The 18,983-nt window shown below is 44.3% G+C and overlaps 1 protein-coding gene across 4 annotated transcripts in view; it reads right to left on the bottom strand.

Moving 5' to 3' along the window:
- Window positions 1-18,983, bottom strand: part of oxr1a (oxidation resistance 1a) — a 114,737-nt gene that overhangs the window by 41,127 nt on the left and 54,627 nt on the right. The window contains exon 1 of one of the 4 annotated variants that reach the window (XM_084026268.1): window positions 11,764-12,035. The exons of the other annotated variants lie outside the window; for them this stretch is intronic. Within the exon in view, the coding sequence (XP_083882394.1) occupies window positions 11,764-11,950 (187 nt within the window). The 5' untranslated portion in view covers window positions 11,951-12,035. Of the gene's footprint in view, window positions 1-11,763; window positions 12,036-18,983 lie in introns of those variants that run through there. 4 annotated transcript variants of the gene reach the window in all.

Raw genomic sequence — 18,983 nt, 5'->3', positions numbered from 1 at the left:
TTTGACTCGGGGCTGAGAACAAGGAGAATGAGTGAACGGGCTGCAGGGAGAAGGCGCCAGGCTTTTTGGATGAGAGGTGCAGGGTGTGAGGGCCGAGAGAGGAGCCGAGGTCACCGAGCTTGGGTGAAGGATTTACGTTGGGCAGGCGTTGACCTAGTAATCTTCAGATTTTGTTGGTGTTGCACATGACTAATGAGTTGCTTTATTTGCATCTCAAAAGGCATCTCAGATGAAAACAAAAAACCAGCATTAGTCATAGAGCCGTGCTTTTTCCTGGCTCAGGACGGCCTGGTAGAAAGTGAGAGGAAATCAAAGCTGCCTCAGGTGAAAATATCAGTCGAGATCAGCAAATATATGGCTTTACTATTGACGTTGTCAAATGAGACTACAGGAGAAACCACGATGACTTTGATTGTATTATTACAAGACCACATACCAAAATAAAGAAAGATTCATTCATGTGCAATACATATCAAACAATATCAAACAATACCACTGTGCAATATCAATATTTCGTAAAATCTTGTTTTACCGTTACAGATCTGAGGTCTGAGTGTCCACATGTCCAACAATCAGTAAAAACATTTCAATCAAATCACATTTTTTTCTCTGTGATATCCAATTGGTTAGAACATTATCTTCTGTCTGAAATGTTGAAGCTTTTTCATTTTGGTGAAGGAGGTAAAAATTCAATTTTCATAAATTTCTTTGAAGCATATAAAACAATTTTCTTTGGAATTAGTTTCTATTACTTTATATTTGTTCTTGGGATATTATTATAATTTTTATATTACTGCTCGTTAACTACCAGCTAATCACGCTGCTGTCTGCGTTATTGTTCTCTCTGTTCAGGTCCTCTGCAGTTTAACTCGGGTCCAACGGTGCTAAGGCTGCTTTCTCGTCATGTTTCGGTGTGTATTATCTTTGAATATGACCAAATAGTCATCTTTGGATTCTTTGTGCTTCATTCGACATTCAGGCATTCTCTTGGAATGACTATAAAATTTGATTTAGTCAACGCTACCCAGCTGTAGTGCCTAAAATAACCTGTAGCACTAGGAGAACCTTAGGTGAGGATTTGTGATGAGAAAGAGCACAATGGCGGCACAAACTGTGGGCGTGTGCCAAATCAATTATTCAGTATCCAAATGAAAACCTTGGCAGGATGATTACTTTCACTGGGACAATAGAAACCGGAGCTGTGGATTGTGGATGATTGTGTTTTAGTTGCTATTTTCAGACATAGCCGTGATTCTGCGCTTTTCATGCTATGAAATATAATCCACTGTGTCTCCGTTTAATTGCAGGGCAAGCCAGTGAAGCCGACTACATGCAACCCCACTCATTTGTTGGCTGCGGAATGTGTGCCGCGATTGCATTTTGGGCACAGCCTCGCATTTTGACACGGCTGAAGACGCTAAACTGGTGCGTTGCTAACGTTTACGGACTGCGAAGAGAATGGGAGAAGGACCATAACAGATACGCTTTAGCAGCTGCGGGGTTGGTCTAAAATTAACCCTCACCACGGCCCGAGAACTGGGCATTTTTATTCACACCCCAGACGCACAGCGGAGCTCAGTGCCGGGGCCTCCTTGGAAACAGGAGGCTCTGGTTTCATCCCGATCCACAGGAAACCAGGAGCATCTGTCGTCTCTGAAGAAGCGCCGCTTCTAGAGGACGAGGCTGCTTCTTAAGTCCACAAATCGCAGCCTGTTTGTTTCATGTTATCCATCCGCGTCCAGTGATGCACTGAAATTTTCGATTTTCAAGTCAAGCGTGTTTTTGAAATCAATATACAAACAGATAGTACTTCGACTTAGATTTTTTTCCCCTGTCTTAAAAAGGCAATCTTATGCTTTTGGACCACAACGGTAACATGTCATGCACTGAGACGATGTACATGCTCGACATGGCAGGATCCGGACATGCAGGGAGGGTAAAGCAATCGAGGTAAAGCAAAAGCACAGCAGAGTGGGATAAAAGCTTCCTAACAGAGGAGCGCCGAGGTCGCTAGTTATCTCATTTGTTGTTCAACCAAGTAAAACAACAGTTGCCACAGTGTACACGGTTTCACTGTTGTGCTTCCCCCATAAAGGCCATTTTACTTGGCTCATTAATGGGCTGAAGTACAATTACACTGGGTCAGCTGTGAGAGAAGCTGTGTGACTGCGTGTCAGGAAAAAGAACAAAGGCCGCCTCTCACCGAAACCCGTAAACAGTCACAAGAAGTCACGCCTATCTGGGGAAAGACATGCGAGTCAAAGGCTGCGTCAGGGTCTAAGCCTTAAGTTTTGTGCTTGTTGGACATCCGTTACAGTCCTTAAGTAGGGCTGACTTGCACCTCTCTGTAGCTTCTTGGTCTAATATGCCTACGTGATGAAAACTGCGATAAACCCCCTGCTGAGTGGCATATTTCTGAGATAAAGCTTCTGAAATCTGTTAAAATGGTCCTTCAAAACTGGTAAACATCTATTAACATGCAGATTCCACTGTCCATCCTTTACTCACATTCAATAAATATCAATAAAAGAAGTATAATAAGGCACTTGTACACTGAAGAATCCTTGAAAGGACATCACCCTGAATAGCTCAGAAAGAACAAAACTGCAATAACTGGCTTTCATGGCTGCCATTCATGGATGTCCTCAGCGATTGAGTAGTAACTACTACCCATTAAAAAGACACAGAAGCTAAGCAAACCCTTTGGGAATCTGTACACTTAATAAATCCGACGGCTGCCAAGGACCGCGGAGACGGAGCAAAATGCAAATTGCTGCTGCGTTTTGACTGTAAAGGACGTGCTGCTGTGTTCTGTACCGGCGCAATCTGTTGAGGATGAATCACGGCTGCTAAATATACAGTTCCTCACTTTGCACACAGCCGTGACAAACTGAAGCGGGCAGGGAACAGGAGAGTCAACAACCATCTGACTAACGTTCCCTCATGGTTGGACAGAATACACAAGTAGCCTATTTCCCTCTGCTCCCCCCGTTTTCCCTGCCTGCCGGCTACTCAGCCCTCCCCAGATGTCATTTTTAGGGGGAAAAAAACCCTAAACAGTAGGGGAGGCAGGAGCTCTGCGCCACAGCTGAACAGGTGCTGCAAATGAGTAGTTGGAAAGTTTGGGAGGGAGGGAAGACTGAGTCAGTGGAAGGGCACTTTGTTGTATGCATGTCCGAGAACTTATAGAAATATTGATTGAAATACTAATTTTGTCTGGCTCCTTGTAGGTAAAACTAAGGATTCTGGAAAAATGAATGCACATAAGTTCTGACTTTATTGGCATTAAAGGAACTGGACAGCAGCAGCCCTCTGGCACACTTATGATGCCTGTAATGGTCAGAAATAAAGTCACATTTTCAAAGCTTGTATCTGAAATCCAATAAGAGATTGTACAATATGTATATTGATTTCTCTTTTTTTTTTTAAAACAAGAAGCTCCACAGAAACAAAAAGACCACCAAATGACAGCCATGCACATAAAGAGCTGCACTTGTAGAGTGAAACCTCAGGTGGTTACTGCTGCTTTGAGAAACAACTAGTCACAAACTAGAACCACCGCCTTGTTGGTTGCACGTCTTCCCCAACAAGTCAGGTCGCAGCTTGCAGTCTGCCATGCTCACATCATCGTTTTATCCTGTCAGACATTTGTGTGAAATTGTCATAATTGGCACATCGATGCTGTAAACGTCGTTGCTGTGAGACTAATAACTGATGTTAATTCTTGAATTATGGCCATCAATGTGTTTTGTGAGGTTAGAAAAGTTTCACCACCAAATTCTAATCAGTTCAACCTCGACTGAGAGGTCTGAATTTAAAGGCATTTTGCTGAAGGCATCGCGAGGTATTGCGTTCATGATAAATGGAAAACTGCACTTGTCCCAAAGCAAAGAGCGACAGGTGGAGAGTTGCTACTTCTGACTTTAAGACGAGGGTCTTTAAGAGGAGACTGGCAGTCTATGCATGTTGGACGCTTGTTCAAATAAAAACGGGAGTAAAAAAGTGCTGACTGTCGTTGACGGTGACAAACTCTCTTAGCCGATGTGATCTCAGTAGTTAGGTAGACATGACAACCTTACCACAGCAAAGAAAGGAGCAGCAAGTTTCACCGGCCTCCTTCTCAAAAGGAAGTCATCTATTATGCATCGCGAGCCAACAGTACGTTATCATATACCATAATAAACAAACGAGAGAGAGCTGAGAGGCCAAGGCCTGTCTTGTGGCTGCTGCAGAGGCCATAATCTCCAACTGCTCGTCTGTCTGCAGACAAAGTCCTCATTTAGTTTAATGTGAAACCTGCAGTTGGATTATCTTATTTTCACGAAGACGCAGAAACTCACAGGTTTTCCTTATTTGGGATTTGTTATTAGGACAGAATCTTCTGAGTGTGCACACAGCCCTGCATCTCATGCCCTTCTGTGGTGGGCAGTGTTTACCTATGCTAATTAGGACCAATCACGCCAGAGGGACTCAGCATTCAGCATTCATACCCTCTTAAATGACTGCAGCATGACGAAGGCCACGTATCATATGAACAACAGCAAATATCAGCTTTCTAAGTCTAGATAGTCCTCACCTCAATAGACTTATGATTTTCACCGACTAGAGGGAAAGTGCCAACAGCGCTGTATCAAGAAACAGGCCATTATAGCTGTGGACCTCCACTACAGTGCTAGCATAAGCTGCAGTCTTTCCATTGTAATAAATATACAGTACATGGTTCTAGTGGAGCTGTCAGCTTCAACACGGAGAACACGGTGTGACAGGCAACATCCCTTTGCCAACACTCTCAGTAGCACTCAGCTCTATATTACACCGCCAGCCTCCGCGGACCGGCATATATACACCACTCAGCTTTTATGGGAAACTTTGCTGAACTGCAGTTTTGTGTGTGTGTGTGTGTGTGTGTGTGTGGAGGGGGGGGGGCATGTCCACGCTAGAACAGGAGGCCCTGGATCTGCCCCGTCCTCTCATTAACACCCTCCCCATGTCGGCTGATCACACTCCCGTTGTGTCGCTGCTAATGTGATTTAAATTCTTCCCGCTGCGAGAGGATTCTCTTTCCCCGCCTCTCAACTTTACAAAGCCAGACACCGGTCTGTACAGAGGCGCGTCCGACGCCAACACAAACTCGTTTCAATCGATATTCGGACAGTGTGTCCTCGTCTGTTTCCATAGTGATAAACCCGATGCAGACTAAAAGGGAAAAGGAGGTATTACACGTGAGACGTTTCAGCTTGTGGGGGACATTGCTCTGAAACCGTATTGTTCTGAATGAAAAGGAGAAGCCCTTAGGCTGCCTCCTTTTTAATCAGAATGATGTATTAAGCATAACCAGCTATGCTACGGAGGAAAAATAACTAGTGTTAATAATTACTTAGAACGGCACTCAGAAAGCCCAGACCTCTGCCAAGGCCATGCCCCATCTCACAATAGTAAAGACGGTGATTAAATGAATTTGTGTATCCGCCAAAAAAATGATATAAACAGAGATATAAGTATAGAGAAGTGTAGAGCAGAAACAGTTAGACAATTAACCGATGAGTCATTGGACAGAAAATAATGATGATGATTATTTATTTGCCATTTATCAAACAATAATGTCAAACATTCCCATTTTTTTAGCTTCACACGTGTGAAGATTCACATTTGTCTCCCTTGATCATAGCAGCAAGTATCAAAGATTGCCAACTCTGGCAGGGAAATTTTGTAAAATGTGAAAATTGCTTGAAATATAGAACATACTTGATAAAACAGTCCCGAATTTCAATAAAAACTTCTGCAGACATGCTAGCAGCTCGGTGAGGCTGGACCTGGTGATGCTTACAGCTAAATGCTGACGTAAGATTCTAACACGCTCACTATACTGTGGAGATTTTTAGCAGGAGCCATGTTTTCCGTGATCACCACCTCAGTTTAGTGTTCTAGTGACCTGATGGTGGCGCTAGGTGACGAGTCAGGATATCACCAAACTTTCTAAATAGTCTGTAGATAAAATTGTCGGTATAAAATGTCATAGCAATAGTTTTCACTGTGGACCAACTTCAGTGTGGAGGGGGTAAAAGTAAAATAAACTATGTATTTATAATACAATTTATAATAATGAGATAAAGTGCTATTTATCTTTTAATAAAACTAATAAAAGATTAAGGGATTATGGCAACAATTGTCAACCTCTTCCCTTCAATACATACCCGATAACGATACCCTTCATAGCGTTATGCAGTTAGTTCCTCAGTCACAGGCAGTGAAAGCATTCTGATCTACAAGCAGCAGAAAAACAGGAGGCCTTGCTTCAGCTCCAGACCTCCCATCCTCCTCCTCCTCCTCCTCCTCACTGCTGTCACATGTATTCAGACTCCGAGCCCACTAATCACCTTGTGATTCCTGCAACCTTTGGTGTTAACGTTATTGCACTTTGAGCAATATTTTCTTGCAAGTCAAAGTTGAGGCTGTGTGTGTGTGTGTGTGTGTGTGTGTGTGTGTGTGTGTGTGTGTGTGTGTGTGTGTGTGTGTGTTGGGGGAGTAAAAGAGGGCATGATGAATGGTATAACCGAAGTCTAAACTCTGCATTGGCCGGATCGATGGCGATGATACATAAACATAACGTACACCGACTGTAGCTTCCACAACAACTCTGTGATTCATCTTCACAGTGACAGTAACGCAATGCTCTGACTCAGCCGATGTGCAGAACGACGTTAATGACCAGTGTCCATTCGGTATCATCATATATTCACTCTTAATCAATGACATAATCTTTGGATTGCCTCGAGAGGAATCTCGCCGTAGAAAGCAAACTGTTGAAAAGCGGAGCACGGCCGGTGCGATCGCACGCTTGCATCGTCCAACCTTTGTGATGCAGAAGCGCATTAAAAAAAAAAAAAAAAAAACGAAGAAATTGGTTTCCGTCGCCATTTGGAGCCCTGGCACTCCGCATCTTAGCTGCAACACTAACCTCTCAGGTTACAGCTCCAGATCAATAGCAGGAGAAGTGATGAGCTCAGCTTTGAGAAACACAAACTCTGCATTATCAGATCTTCTTATTGAGCCAAAAGCAAAGGGTCCTGATTTGAATACAGCACAGGCCAAATGCAGGTATAGATGGTAAATGGACCTGCATTTAAAAAGCGCTTTTCTAGTCTTTTCAGCCACTCAAAGCGCTTTTACACTACATGTCAGCATTCACCCGTTCACACACACATTCATACACTGATGGCAAAGGCCAAATTCACACAGTTTAACACTTCAGAGTCGCCAACATGATGACTAACTTGCTCCCGATAGAAAGTAACCGACGCTGCCGTTTCTGTCAAACACACTAAATGAAGTGCATGAAGCACAACAGAAAAACAAGTACAAATACATTATTAAGCCTAATGCTTGACTTAAGAAGTTTGCCTTGAGGCCTTGTACTCTTGTGTCCGGAGGACAAACGGAAAACTCAGCTGACGAGGACAATAGAGACTGGAACCAGTTGTCTCGTTTATGCCTTGTGAACACTGATATTTTTGATCAAGCCAGACAATCTTGTGTTGCTTAGTGACTTAACATGAGTAGGGATTTTTATTATAGGGATGGTCAAACTAAATGCACTTAGATAAAGTACAACCAGTCTTTGTAGGCGTGTCTTAGGGCTTGAAAAGCTTTCACTTTTCACCATTATTCTGTGTTGCTTGGCTTTCTTGCTATTGAGGTAATCCAAAAGTAACAGAGTTATCAGATTATATTACTTTGACATGGTGGTACTTGGATTAGGTTTCCAATGACATTAGTTAACAGGTAATTACTGTAGTAATTGTATCAGATTACATTTTTAAAGTAACCCTCTCAACCCTGCTTTTGTTCCCAAAACTTTTATTTTGAAAAGTTAACTTTTCACCTGAGAGAGAGAGAGAAAGAGAGAGAGAGCGCTGCCTCCCCTGCCATGAAAGACAGAACCATCCTGAGCAAAGTCCATCAGCTTAAAAAAGAAAATCAGGATGTTTGCAAGCGATAAACCCAAATCCAAGTGCCCCTTCAGAAGACTTGAGCTGACGTCAGAGCCGTGCTCTTCATAAGGCTACGGTTTTATTGCTCTGGTGCGTTTAGCAGGGATATGAGGAGGGCTGGGTTCTTCCTTTCAGCGGCAGCGATGAAAGATGAAGACGCCGAATCCCTCAGAGCGGGTCCTAATTACCTTCCTTTAAACGTCGGCTGTACTCAGCGGTAGCTCTCGTCACCGGCCTCTTTCACACATCTGTTGAAAATATCTGCCGCTGATCTCGGATCCTGCAGTCACGACATTTATAGCGCTACTCAGTTTATTGGCCACGTGTCGATTGAAGTCTTTTCAGACCCTGTTATTCGTCTTCCTCATATTCTAAACTCTAGCTTTCCCTCACAAGGGATGCATCTTCCTGTTCGAGGGGCGGACCGTCATCATTCTCGGGTCGGTATGGTCATTGAGGCTGTTGACTCCTGAAACCCAGACCAGCCTGCGTGGACAGTCCTTGAAAAGTCAGGGGGCCGTCAACCTGAGCACTGCGTTCTCACTGGCGTACAGTGCTGTGGTCCGCTGATCCCAACGGGACTCCTGCCACTTGAGCTCCCTTGACGGAGCGATAACAGATCCCAGGAGAGTCTCATACCGGCATGAGGGGCGAGTGACGCGCCGATACAAACTGCTCAAGGACTTTTTGGAAATTAAGATGATTAAAATCACCTATTACAGCGCTGAGAGCATCAGCAGATTGCACTCTCTGAATCACCATGTTAATTGCAGCGGCGTTGATGTCAGCCTTAGTGTGAAAGTGAACAATGACAAATAAGTGAACACCCTGGGGGGGGGGGAGATGCAGAGATGGGTTCAATGTCAGGAGGACAAACCTGCTCTTGCACCACGACACTGGTGAATCATCATGCAATTAATGTATGGCCGTACAATCTCTTTGTGTGACCTTAATGGTCACATCCCTGTAGCTGTAAGCCCCGAGTTAAAAGGGAGATTACCTACAGTAGGAGTTTTAAGTGGGAGAAGATTAACAGGATAAGAAAGCAGAAACATAATTGTTTCCGTACATTGAAGGTTTCTAAAACGGCAAAAAGACAGGATTTGAATGGCTTTCGTGAAGCAACCCGAGAAACCGGATCTTTACTACATTCCTCAATAATAATTAGACGCTGCTCAGAGCTGTGACTTTGCACATTTTACTTCAATAAAGATGAAGTGGGCAGATATGGTTTAAGAAAAAAAGGAAGAACTTGATATCTCTCAGAAAACTTTCGTCTTTCCTCTCAAACCAAATACAATATCCAGTCAGAATCATCATACTTTTGCACATTAGCTACGAAAACAACTACCTTTCAGAACATCCCGTCCCTCTAGTTTCATCTTAGGTCGTCTACAAGCATAAACACTGCTGCGTCTGTTCAACAGTGTCATCTCTCAGAGCATCCAGACCAGAGTCACGAGATGCTGATCACAGCTGCAGGAGCGTACCAATGCCCTCCAATACTGCACCCAGGTACCCGAAATCCTGCTGTTGTGTCTCTACTGGTACTTGTTTAATCCCTCTGTTATGTCTTTACTTGTAGACCCTTGAAAATAAGCCCACAGGAGTCTTTGCAAGGCTATTCATCTCAGGCACCACTGTATCTGCCGGCTAGTCCACTACCTGAGGCACCTGATGTTAACAACCTTCACAGTACAATTCTGCATGTAATTCATCAAGTTCCATGTGAGACTTGTCCAAGCAGCTGAAACAGCATCTCTTTTCTCCTCATCTGCACCCCACCCCATCATGTGATGGCAAGTGGTCACAAGCCCCGTCTCAGTCTGAGACCCCCAGGGGGCCGTTCACAAGTTCTAGGTACGGAGACAACTGCATCATAACACAGACGTCACAAAGTATTTTGAACTTATTTATTATTTTGGGAAAATACTCTTATTGCCTCCACATTGACAACCGGAGCACAAACAGCAAAATTACAACAAATTAGCTTACAATATATATTTAATACAAGATAAATATGTTGGTATTTCTAACTGATGATCCACTAGACCAGGGGGTCCCTACCCCCACTTAGGGAACCCCTACACTAGACACCAGTGGGCACATTGTAATTGTATGACAGTCATTAAGTGAGCAGAGGAAATTATGTGTTTTTTCCATTTTACAAATGAGCTCATATGGTCGTCTACATAGAACTCCCTGGATGGTGAGTAGGTAGGAGTGAATGGGTGAATGATTTAGTCTCTACTCAGACATGCTGCAATTATAAATACTATTGGATGTAACACACATCTCTGTTGCCTAAATTGTAAGAACCATAGGCCGACTTCAAATTCTTTGAAAACACAGGCCGACCTGCACCGTTCCTGCTCAGGTGTTAGTGGACAGTCCAACTGAGGCCATTTATCACGGTAACATCATCTCACCTGCATCTACCCGACTCCACTTCCAGTTGGTCTTCCCCCCGTGAGCGCCCCCCCCCACGGCCCACTCTGCTGCTGGGCGACAGAGGTACAGGGACTGCTAATGAACCCGGCTGCCATCCATGGCGTTTCAAGAGCAGCAGCGCATGCATCTGATTAATCTTTGTCCTAATTAGATCGAACAATTAACCTGCCTGCCACGGGGCTCCAGAGTCCCGATGACTCTGCATGATCCGCAGACCCCCTTTTTACATCAAACCAGAGCAGGGTGAGAGGGTGTTTGTGCAACTTTCTGTTAGCAGGACGATCAATTGATGGCATCTGATAGCACAAAGACTGTGTGATACATTTCTGCGTTTCATTTCAAGAAACGCTTCATTTCTCAGATTTTAATTCAAAGTCGGGGAAGACACTGATGGGTTTCAGAATAAATGATGTGCGAGAGTCAAAGCAGAAAGGAGGGGAAAATAAAATCCAATCTTCATTAACATGGACACACTTCCCCCCGATGTGAAAAAGCCTCGAGGTCATGCTTGTTCGCTCGCTGACTGGATGGTTTCAGCATGCACCGCCTGCTGATCTGAAATATTTGGAATGCCTCAGTTGTTGCATGCAGCGTGTCCTCGCAGCAAACTGGACCTGCAGAGTGCAGCCAGCAGGAAGGACACGTACTCAGACGCAAGTTCATTTCAGTTCAGAAGCAGGAAATCAGACAGGACGTGCCGTACGAGGAAGGGCTCAGGTGATCAACGCGACTCCCCTCAGCTCTGAGCTTTACTTATTAAATAAGTAAAGCTACAAGGACAACTTTTTATCTAGCTCTACTGTTTTTGTTTACCTACTTGCAGCATGGCTGCCTCACCCACCAGGCCCTGTGGGGTGGCACTGGCTAAATAACTGACAACAAGGCAGCTTCCTGCTAGTGACACTAACAGCAGGATGTGCATGGGAGGCCTTTACTGTTACTAACTTGTGTGGTGTCTAATTATTCTGATCGCTTCAGTATTATCACAAATATAGAGCTCAACACTTGTATGCTCGGTGCCACACCAAAGTTTGTTTGAGTGAAACATTTAAATTATAATGTAATAAGCGTCTGTTGGTTTCTAAAACGTCGCCGAATTGTAGGGTGGCACTTAATATTTATTTGTGCATCCTCACATATGTTCTACCCTGTAAGAAAACCATCCAGGGAACAAGAACAAGTTAAATTGACCGCTTTTTAAAGGGAGTTTGGCAGTACGTCCTGGAAGCAAGCATGCGTTGGAGGTTTGTTTTCACTGGAAATCTGGCGGCGTCTCCCGTCCTTCTCCTGCCCGTCTAACGGACGTGACAGCTGGACTAACCTGCTCTGGAGGTGTCGCCGTTACGGTGGTGTGTTGTCCCGGTGTGCTGCTGTATTTCGGTGGTCTTGTGCTGCCGTACTTCGGTGGTCTCCTCTCCGGTTTCGGGTCCGGGCCACAGCCTCTGGGAGATCGCATCTCTGACGACTCTGACAGCGCCGCTTCCCGTGATAGAAAATATGAAGTCCATAACGCTGACGTGCCCGTTACCGCCGAGCCAGGTTAGCCCGAAACAGAGTGTTGGAAAGTCCGCTGTCACGTGTTGGAGGAGAGCTCAAAGTTCCGCGGTTGTTGTGAAAAGCTCTCAGCGCTCTACACGGGCCGAAACAGGAACTATTTCAAAAACGCCAACAAGCCAACTTTTTTTTGTTGTTGTTGCCCCTGGTGGAGTCGAGCAGCTGCTGTTGACTGGCTGCTACTACCCCGGTGGCCTTTAGTTTCCCATATTTGATCAAACAAGTGCAAGTACTTGGTTTAGACGGAATTAGAGGAAGAAGAAAAACCTAGACTGCTAATTCTGATCTCAGACAGAATCCCAAAATAGACCTAGACAATGTACAGCAATGTGTTCACTATGGTTTCACTTTGAATATATGACATTTTTAATTCTACATTTTCTAATGTGTAATGAATTGTAAGTTGCAGATTCAGTGTTGAAAGGGGACAAACTTTAAAATAAATAAATAAATACATAATAATAATAATAATAATAATAATAATAATAATAATAATAACAAACATGGGCATTAAAAATGAACTTTGAAAAACAACCTCCACATAAATTACTTAATCCCTGTATACAAGAGTGCAACCCAGCTCAGCCCACACCAATCTCCAGACCCGTTGCTAGGATATTATAGCCATCAAGTGTGAGGCTTCACGGCACCCGAGAGAATGACATCCATCTGACTCCCACCATAATAACAGTCTAATAAATTGAGGCGTTCACATTCGGAGCCAAAGCACACTTCTGAGCCGGACTCAAGAGGGCATGGTGAGAAATCCGAGACCCGGGGAAAATAATGTGGCTGCTCGTCTAGTGAGGCACACAAGGAGATGGCATTTGAGGTGCGTTGCAGTAAAATAATGTGGGAAAAGTGTAGAGGAGAGAATAACTAACAGACCGGCGCAGGTCGTAGACTCGGGAAGTGAACTGAAAAGAAAAAGCCTGGAATGTTTCAGATGAATGTCAAAATGTGCCTCTTGGTATCTGTGCTAGGTGGGCTCAGGTTGAAACCAAATTTGAGACTGAGTCAGGGCCACGTTCAATACAGAAAGTGCTCCATCTGCTGGTTACCTCAGGTAATACATGCCTTAATGTGTGCAATTTGAACACAAATACAGATCATGTCACCTTGAATCCTGTGTAAAAATGTAAAATCAAATGTGCAGGGAAACTATTTTTACTGTTGATTCATCTGTTGGTGTATTTTATTGATTCATTGATAAATCGTTTGTAAATAAACTGGCCTCCGTTTCTAAAGTATGTAAGTAAAACACAACCTTTTAATGTATCTTGATTTTAACGGACATTTCAAAAGACCTTCGTCAACAACTCTGACTCTGATGCACGAGACCCCCTTGATGGACTTGCAGCCAGCGGATTTTATCTGGCCCCTCTGTTCCTATCTGACCTTGAGCAGGGCCCTGCTGGACCACTTGGCACTTGCACAGTGTATTTAGACAGGTCTCAGACTGGCCCAGTGCCACCCCACAGGGCCTTGTAGCTGCGTGATATACTGTGTTGTTGTACAGCCGCCCAGAGCGGCCATCAAATCATCCATAACATCCTCGGAAGGAGGCTGACTAGCTCCCGCCTCTGTGCGCTTCAACCTCATAGAGTGACACATACTTCCTAGCAGATCAACCCAGAAAGCCTAGTTAAAAAGCCCTATTTTGTGGGAGAAGTCCTCTACCCACTAATTAAGCTTTAGTGTGACCAAAGAGAGAAAATTAAAGAATTCCCTCCGTGCACATCCGGCAACATGAGCCTCATTGCATGGAAATTATGCAACACTTTGTTCTACATAAGGCAGCATTGCTTGATGTATTGTGTGCTTTCTGTATATTACAGGTGATTAAAGAGACTTTGAAGCCAATTAGTTAACTGACATCCATTACGGCGATATGCTCTTCTGCATCTTTTTTTTTTTTTTTTTTGCAAATTAGCCGGCTTGTTTGTGGCTGATAGGTCATTATGCAGCCCTCCTTTGAGGACGAGCGTTTGAAATTATTTGTGCATGTTTACAGTGCAGGCACAATTTGTAATACTAACTTTCCTATCACTCATTTTCTAATACGATCAGATCAGCACTCGAGAGTGCAGTAATGTACCAGGGAGGGAATCATTCTGTTTAATGACTTTAAAGTGGTGGAGTCAAGAACCTTGTGTATAAAAAAAAAAAAGACCTGTGAGGGTGATGTGTGCGAGGCTTTGTCATCGTCTGAGAGCCGGGGCGCCGGGGAGCGAGTGTTAATCTCAGCAGTTTCCCCGTTGACAGCCAGGTAAGGCTGCAGCCTAATCCTGAGCAGAGCAACGCTTTCATTACGGAGCAACAAACAGGAGGGCCACCGGGGAGCCGCCACTCCACCACTGTCAACGGACGGGGTTACATAAGCAGAGCTGCTGGTGTGAACGCCGGCATGTGTGCACCGGAATGACCACATTACCACGTGCACACGCATTTTCACACAATCTCGATGTGCTCCTTCCTCCCAGACGTTTCCCTGCTCACAGTGGAAATCACCGTGACACAAATGCAGCGGGGAGCTCACTCATGCGACACGAATGCACCTGCTGGCAAACACAAACAAGCCTTTCAGAGTGTGCTAATTAGGACGGCTCGTTTGAGATGCAAGATTAAAAAATAAATAAAGAAAAATAGATGGCTTTCTCGGAAGCGCCGCATCTCACCGCGGCATTTCTCGGGAGCGTCTCCGGAGTGTAAATACACGACATGCAGCACGCGTCGTCCTGCCTTTTTCAGAGTGCACCGCTCCATCACGCCCCGTACAAGAGGCACACACGAGATGACGACCAATAAAAAGACAGCCAGCTTGCTTGATCCAGACAATGGCGGCAATCACAGGTGCTTAACAGCCCTGCTCAGCTCTCTCATTGGGGAAGCGAAGCGTCGCCTCGCAGATGCTGTCGAACACGTTTGTCAGTCTGCCAGCAGGAGCCAAATATTCATGAGAGGGGAACACGAATCAGGGACGACGCCAAGCGGATTCACCGGATCGTCTGGAAGGACGGGGCCTTTAAATTACTTGCGTACGTCAGACACATGTTTACATGTTTGAGAGAAGCCCAAGGTAAGTCAGCACACAGATTTCACTGAAATGCTTTTAAGATACATTTTACAGCCGAACTTTCAGCAGCAGAATTACAAAAATATTTCCTTCCACAAGGACTTGTGGAGAATAGATGGATGGAAGTAACTCTATACCAGCTCTGTATTCCTTTTCAGGGTCGCAGGGAGGCTTGCACTTACCCAGCATGCAGTGGGTGAAAGGTAAGGAGACCAAACACACAACTCCAGCAAGACACCAGTTAATTGCAGGCTAGCAAAGAGAAGAGAGGTAATCTCACACTCACAACACATTTTAGACTTTCACCTATTTGTCGCACCTTGGAGAGAAAATTGGAGAAAATTGGTCCTCGTGGCCTCCTAGTTAAGAGGTTTACTGTTGAGTAGCATATAACTAGTTGATTCTGGCCGGAGACCTTTCATCAACATCACGCAAATACCCAATTAAAGAAGAATGCACAAGAAAAATATGTATTTAATGGGTTCAAAATGGCTCAACATGCTATCTACTGCCGTGAACCTTGCAGGCCGATGCCGACATAGGCTTGACCATTCAAATATTATCCACGTCATTAAATGCATTTAAAAATAAACTCCATCCTCTCACATCCATGCACTCCCCATTTTTCAAAATGATGAGCTGGGTGGAGTTGGGCTCAGACCTCGGGGTGAAGTTACACTTTAACCTTGTGTTGACATTTTTTTTTTTTTTTTGTGAGGTGAAGAATGAACCTTCAGGCTCAACGTGTTTTGAGTCATGTGAAAAATGGGCCTTTAAGTAGACTATCATGGAGACATACAGTTATCGGGTCCACCACTGGGCCTTGGCCTGCAGAGCATCAAGGAGGCAGGAAATGTAATCTGTCACTTCCAAAGCAGCCTCCCATCCCACCCACCGCTGATATTCCTGTGCTACGGGGTCACGGACATGGTGCCAAAAGCTCAAATACCCATTGTTGAGAAACCTGGTTTCCAAAAGAACAACTCACAGCGTTATCGACGCATCCACCTCAAAATAGAACCTAAAAAAAACATAATCGCATCAGAGACGCCGTCCTAATTTTAGAAGAATCTGTCTTTTCCCCTCTAACTCATTCAGGAAACCCTGGCCCGAGCCTCTCTCCTCACTTTGAGACAAGGAGCCAAGTTAATCATCTAAAAAAGAGAAGATTTTGTTGCTATGTGAGGTATATGTGAAGGATGTGTGACGTCTCCCCACTTAGTTGGTCCAGGAGCCTCTGTTTTCGATCTAAAGGGCTTCACGCTAAGAGAGAAAACAAGGAGGTGATGGCACAAGTGTTGTTGCCTGGGGTTCTACACGGCGGCTGGCTGTGATGGATGACCGGTGGCGTCAGAGCGGGCTATCTTTCACCGCCACTTCCACTGCCCCCGCTCACGGTCATCTATCCTCCGTGGGTGACGGTGCTGTCTGAGGCCGGCCCCGAGAGGCCAGACGGCCCCAACGAATGATGACCACTGGCTTAGCAGGAAGAACACATCCGTCTGCCGAGCCGAGCGCTCTTCTCCTTCAATCTTTTTGCCTTCCTTTACGAATCCATCTCATTTTAGTTTCCCGAGCAAGTGTGCTCTTAATGTGTCAGGTACGGAACAGAAGAAGAGAGGAAAGATGGGAAAGGGGGGAGGGAAAATGACGGGCGCCGACGGATGAGGAAAGGAGAGGAAGGGATATGCATCAGATATGCATCAGCGCTCTCTTCATACGGAGCAATTTATTAAAAATAATAAAGCCCAGCCTTGCGCTGAAGGCTGAGCCCACAATAAAGCTGACAGGGATACAGAAGGAGAGGCTGTGAGACGGAGGCGTCGTCAGGCAAATAAACAACACAAATGCTCCGTCATGTCGGTGGCCACTTTATTATCGGTGCTGAGCTCTTAGAAAAATAGGAGTTAACTGATTTTTTTTATTTTTTTTAACTCTGTCACAGGTATATCATCATTACCCTTAAAAAGCCTCTTGTGAATCACTCAACGGAAGCACAAAGATTGCTCTCAAGCCTCCACGCCTCGACGACGGGGGGCTTAGCATCGGACAGATGTGGCAATGCACTATGGGACGGAAGGATATTAGAGCCAAATGGACATCTTAAATCTGACAGAGACCATAAGAGGTTCTGCATGTTCTCCGTCTGCTGTAAAGCTGTCCTCTCCCTGGATGCTCTTCATTTATCACCTGACATAGCCCACTCCACAAGTATGCTAAATTGGATAATGAATCTATCCCCCCCCCCCCCCCCCCCCCAGGAGACGCAGTAGATGAATAATTTGTTGGTTGAATTACGAGCCGGGGACATATTGCATCATCCGAGGTGCGAGACGTTAGCATGGTTAAATGGATGCAACCTTTTTGGAGTCCATAAGAGGAACGTGGGCGAATTAGGAACCAATGAAGACGTAATTAACGTGAGGAGGGACTCATTAACAACGGTCACACTGGCACCTTATGTGACTTAAATATGTTTCATTAACAAAGTCAAAGTATTGATGCGCTGCCGCCATCGCTGACAATCTCTCCATCACGCACTGTATCCACTTTCTGTTTCCGCCAACGAATCAACAGACTTTATTAACGTTGATGGACAACGTTCCCCTGATGTCTAAAGAATGTTTTTTGTTGCTGCCGTTTTACATTCGTCCTGATGCAAGAAATGCATTTTAGGTTTTGTTTTGTGGGCCGTGTTTCTCTTTGGGAAGAAAATGGGCAACAGCTGCATTACGTTACGCAACCGTGTTCCACTATGACAATAAATGATCCTTGGTTCCTTGAAATGCGGCGCTTAGAAAGAGCTAAATGTCTAATTTTCTTCTAGTCTTACAGAATAAGCATTATTACAGTCTTTTATTACACAAGGGATGGCTGGGATGATGCTGAGCAAGAGCTGAGTGTGGGGTTTCTGCTTTTTACTGACTTTGATGCAATTGTACCTTTCCAATAACTTGGACAACTAAATTGTGTTTTTTTTCCCAGCATATAGAGTTTGTGTCGATAACGTTCTTAATGGATGGATGGAAATAAAAGAACTGCAATTTATTATTTTAATAGTTAATAATTAAAACATGTAGAAGATGTTTATCCATGTATTTGTTATATTTTGTTATAAACATAACAAATTATCCCAGTCTGCCACACAGCTGATTAATTAAACACTTGTAAATGATGGGTACCGGCTGATTCCCATGTTCAGTATGGAGCTAGAGTAAGGATGCAGTTAACCTAGCATTAATATGGCAGATGCAGAGAATAGAATAGGTCTTTATAGAATAGAATAGAATAGAATACATGAAAACATGATATACTTTAAATCCCTCTAAAAACAAAATGTCCTGACGTATCCGGGTTATACATTTTCCTCTGCTTCTAGTCTTTCGCTAAGCTAAGCTAACCACATGATAGCTCCACACTTAATGGAGAGAAACGGGATTTATATAATTTCTCATCTTACTCTCAAAATGAAAGAAAACATGCAGATTTCCAAAAATGTTGAACAATTCCTTTAAATGTCAGAGACGGAGTATCCTAAACTGCTCAAAACAACGGTTTTCATAGGACGATTAAATGTATATTGAGAAATAAAAAAATAAAATGTTAAACATGGATGACCAACACACTCCTCAGATATGCAGCATGTAGACTTAAGTGGTGCTTAGTGTTTACATCCCGCAGCACGCCGGTACATGAATGTGACAGTGTTGACGTGAGTCAATCACGTCGACGTGGCAGATCAACGCTCGCAGTACCGTCCGACCACACGACTGATATCATACCTGAGGCTTCGCATGCAAACCGTCTGAGCTCTGAGGCCTCACCGCCATACATCCCCCATACGGCAACAGTGTGATTAATGCTTTATCATCCTAACTCAATAACGTCCCGGGTCTCTACAGAAATGCAGC

The sequence above is a fragment of the Eutrigla gurnardus genome (genome assembly GCF_963514095.1).
Source record: "Eutrigla gurnardus genome assembly, chromosome: 14".
In the NCBI taxonomy this organism is placed as follows: domain Eukaryota; kingdom Metazoa; phylum Chordata; class Actinopteri; order Perciformes; family Triglidae; genus Eutrigla; species Eutrigla gurnardus.
This window is presented reverse-complemented; position numbering and strand designations above follow the sequence as displayed.